The sequence below is a fragment of the Mizuhopecten yessoensis genome, unplaced genomic scaffold (assembly GCF_002113885.1).
Source record: "Mizuhopecten yessoensis strain PY_sf001 unplaced genomic scaffold, ASM211388v2 scaffold2173, whole genome shotgun sequence".
In the NCBI taxonomy this organism is placed as follows: domain Eukaryota; kingdom Metazoa; phylum Mollusca; class Bivalvia; order Pectinida; family Pectinidae; genus Mizuhopecten; species Mizuhopecten yessoensis.
This window is the reverse complement of record NW_018404414.1, coordinates 5,305-8,696: the sequence shown is the minus strand read 5'-3', so window position 1 is coordinate 8,696 and position 3,392 is coordinate 5,305. Positions and strand designations below refer to the sequence as shown.

Here is a 3,392-nt window from a genome sequence, read left to right as displayed (position 1 = left end):
AAAACTGTTCACTTTACTGATTTACATGAGGTAACCAAGTATTCCTGGCTGTAGACAATGGCTAAGGGTTCCTCAGACCCTAACGATTGAGAAAGCATGTCAAGTTCGTAGATATGAGCAACCTTCATATGGTACCTTCTCCCAAATATGAAGACCCCAGGCATTATGGATCTTCGGAAGAAGTCTTCAAGCAATTACGGCCTGATATATGTTAACCTTTGACCCAAGACAACTTTCAAAGTTGACCCTGACATCAATACAATAAATTGGAAACATATTTATACTGGATAGCTTGTTCCATAGGAAATGCTGCAAGATGTTTGACATATTTGACCCCTATGACCTTATATGAGGAAACTTAAGAGCACTCCATCCCAGGATTCTAACATCCAAATATCAGGACCAGAGGTGTTTCAATTTTTCAAGCAAATGTTTTTCAAGAAAACAATTGATGAACATATAACAGACACTGCAATAAATCACAAGCTCACAGCCTAAAAATACAAACATGTCACCATTCAAAAATTTGTCAACAATAAACAAGAGGCTCAATGGGCCTGCATCGCTCACCTGGTATAAGTCTCATACTTGTAACCTTTAAAGTGGTCTAAAATAAAGCTACAGGCAAAATATCAGTATTTATGATTAAAAGTCATTCAAAAGAACTTGTTAAAAGATTTAAACACATTTCACTCCTGTGACCTTGAAAGTTGAACAAGGTCATTATGTTGAACAAATTTTATAGCCCTTCATCTCAGGATGCAACTTTCAAAATATCACCACCCTATCCTTTGGTTTATTGAAATTATGTCATTAAAATGGTTATACATATATGACCAAATGTGACCTTGAAAGTGGGTCAATGTCATTCAAATGAAAAAGCTTGATAACCCTTCATCCAAGCGTGCTACTGGCAAAATATCAACATTCTGGGCCTCGTGGTTTTTCAGAAGTCATTTAAACTTTTTAAACATATTTGACCACTGTGACCTTGAAAATAAGTCTAGGTCATTCACTTTAATCAACTTGGTAGCCCTTGATCCCAGCATGCTAGTGATCAGATATCAACATTTTAGGCCTTATGGTTATGCAGAAGAATTCGTTTAAAAATATTGATATATTTGACCCCTGTGACCTTGAATATAATTCAAGGTCATTCTTTGAACAAACTTGGTAGCCCTTCATCCCTTCATGTAAAGGGCCAAATATCATCATCTTGCGACTTTTGGTTATTCAGAAGAAGTTGTTTAAAAATTTAAATATATTTGACCATTCTTTGAATAAACTTGGTAGCCCTTCATCCTAGCATGCTACTAGCCGATTATCAACATCCTTGGCCTTGTGGTTATAAAAAAAAGACTTTTAACATATTTGATCCTTGTGACTTTCAATAAATGATAAGGTCATTCATTTTAACAAACTTGGTAGCCCTTGATCCCATCATGTTATGGGCCAAACATCATCATCCTGTGGCTTTTGGTTATTCAGAAGTCGTTTTAAAGTTTCAAACATATTTGACCCCTGTGACCTAAATTATACGTCAATGTAATTCATTTATACATACTTGATAGCCCTCTATCCTATGCTGCTACTGACCAAGTACCATCATCCAGGGCATTTTGGTTATTCAGGAGAAGTTGTTTTAAGTTTTTAACATATTTGACCCCTGTGACCTTCACAAAAGGTGAAGGTCATTTATTTGAACAAACTTTGTAGCCCTTGTTCCAAGTTTGCTTCTGGCCAAATATCATCACCCTAGGCCTTTTGGTTATTAAGAAGAAATTGTTTAAATTGAAATATTGACGCTAGACAACGGATGGGCCTGGTGAGCTAAAAACACAATAGGTGTATTCTGTTCTTAACAATTGTAGAATTGATAACTTACTTCCTGAGACTGTCAGTGTGGTAGCACTACTTTGTCCAGTTCCTACAGAGTTGGTGGCAAAACAGGTGTAGGTACCACTGTCAGCTGTGTTAGCGTTGAGAACGGTCAGGGACGGAGAATTGACCGTAGAGCCAGAGTAGTTGACACCATCAATGGTGATGGTCTGGGTACCAGAATTAACATTACGCTGCCAGAACACAGTGGTACGTGCGGGGTTGGCAGACACGGTACATCCCAGGGTGATACTGTTTCCTGTGTTGGTTCTGTAGGCATTCTGGGAAATGATCACAGTTGGAATGTCTGAAAACAATAAATAATTTTTAGAAATTGTGAACCATAAGAAAAATTCTTCCCTGTGTACTAGTGTGGCCTATGTTATTGAGACCTGTTTTACTGTTAGTAAGAATTTGTGTGGTCATCAGTGATGAAAGCGTCACCTTGACCTTGTATCATACAGACCTGTCAAAGTATGTTAGTTGATTGTGACTTTGTATTATATAGATGTATAAAAGTCTAACCTCTATCAAGAGTCTGTACTTGTTAAGTCCATAGAGTGGTCTTTTTACACAAGTAGGTTTTTATTGGGTGGTTTCATGAACAATGTTTGACTATTTTATTGAACTTAGGCTCAGTAAAATGAGAAGAAAAGGCTTAAATTATTTCAAGATATACACATTTGCATGAAATCTGTTTTATGTGGATCTGTAACATGTGTTATCTATTGTTTTCATTTCACATTATTTGACGTGAAGTTAAATTGGTAACTTACTTCCTGAAACTGTCAGTGAGGTAGCACTACTTTGTCCAGTTCCTACAGAGTTGGTGGCGAAACAGGTGTAGGAACCACTGTCAGCTGTGTTAGCGTTGAGAACGGTCAGGGACGGAGAATTGACCGTAGAGCCAGAGTAGTTGACACCATCAATGGTGATGGACTGTGTACCAGAATTAACATTACGCTGCCAGAACACAGTGGTATGGGTCGGGTTGGCAGACACGGTACATCCCAGGGTGATACTGTTTCCTGTGTTGGTGCTGTAGGCATTCTGGGAAATGGTGACAGTTGGGATATCTGGAAATATATGCATATTATTTTTTAAAGAAGAATTCACACAACAATGTAAACAGTTCAAAACATTAATATTCTTTGCGCAGAATTGTACAAAAAAAGCATAGCCAGCAATTCATCACATCCCACCTCCCAACCCCAGACAAATGATCACTCTGATACTAAGTTTGGCAAATGTAGGTGACAAACATATAGAGATATATGCTGAACAACGTACAAAGGGCAATAACAATGTATCTACTAGATAATGTGTCATCTCAGTAGGCGACACTTTGGTATTTTAAAAGAAACTCACATGATACAAGTTTTTGCAATTAGAAGATAGTAAAAACAAGACACACTCGAATACAGAGATAGACAGACTGATTATGATTGATGTATAACACTATAGCCTCTTCTATAGGACTGATTGGGTAGGGAAACTTGTTTCTTTGCTTTTTC

The 3,392-nt window shown here is 37.4% G+C and overlaps 1 protein-coding gene across 1 annotated transcript in view; it reads right to left on the bottom strand.

Moving 5' to 3' along the window:
* LOC110445281 (hemicentin-1-like) overlaps positions 1–2,954 on the bottom strand; it is a gene marked incomplete at its 5' end in the record, with an annotated part of 47,875 nt that extends 44,921 nt beyond the window's left edge. The window contains 2 exons of the mRNA XM_021489821.1: positions 1,886–2,185; positions 2,655–2,954. Coding sequence (XP_021345496.1) covers positions 1,886–2,185; positions 2,655–2,954 — 600 coding nt within the window. The remainder of the gene's footprint in view (positions 1–1,885; positions 2,186–2,654) is intronic.
* Positions 2,955–3,392: the final 438 nt, after the last annotated feature.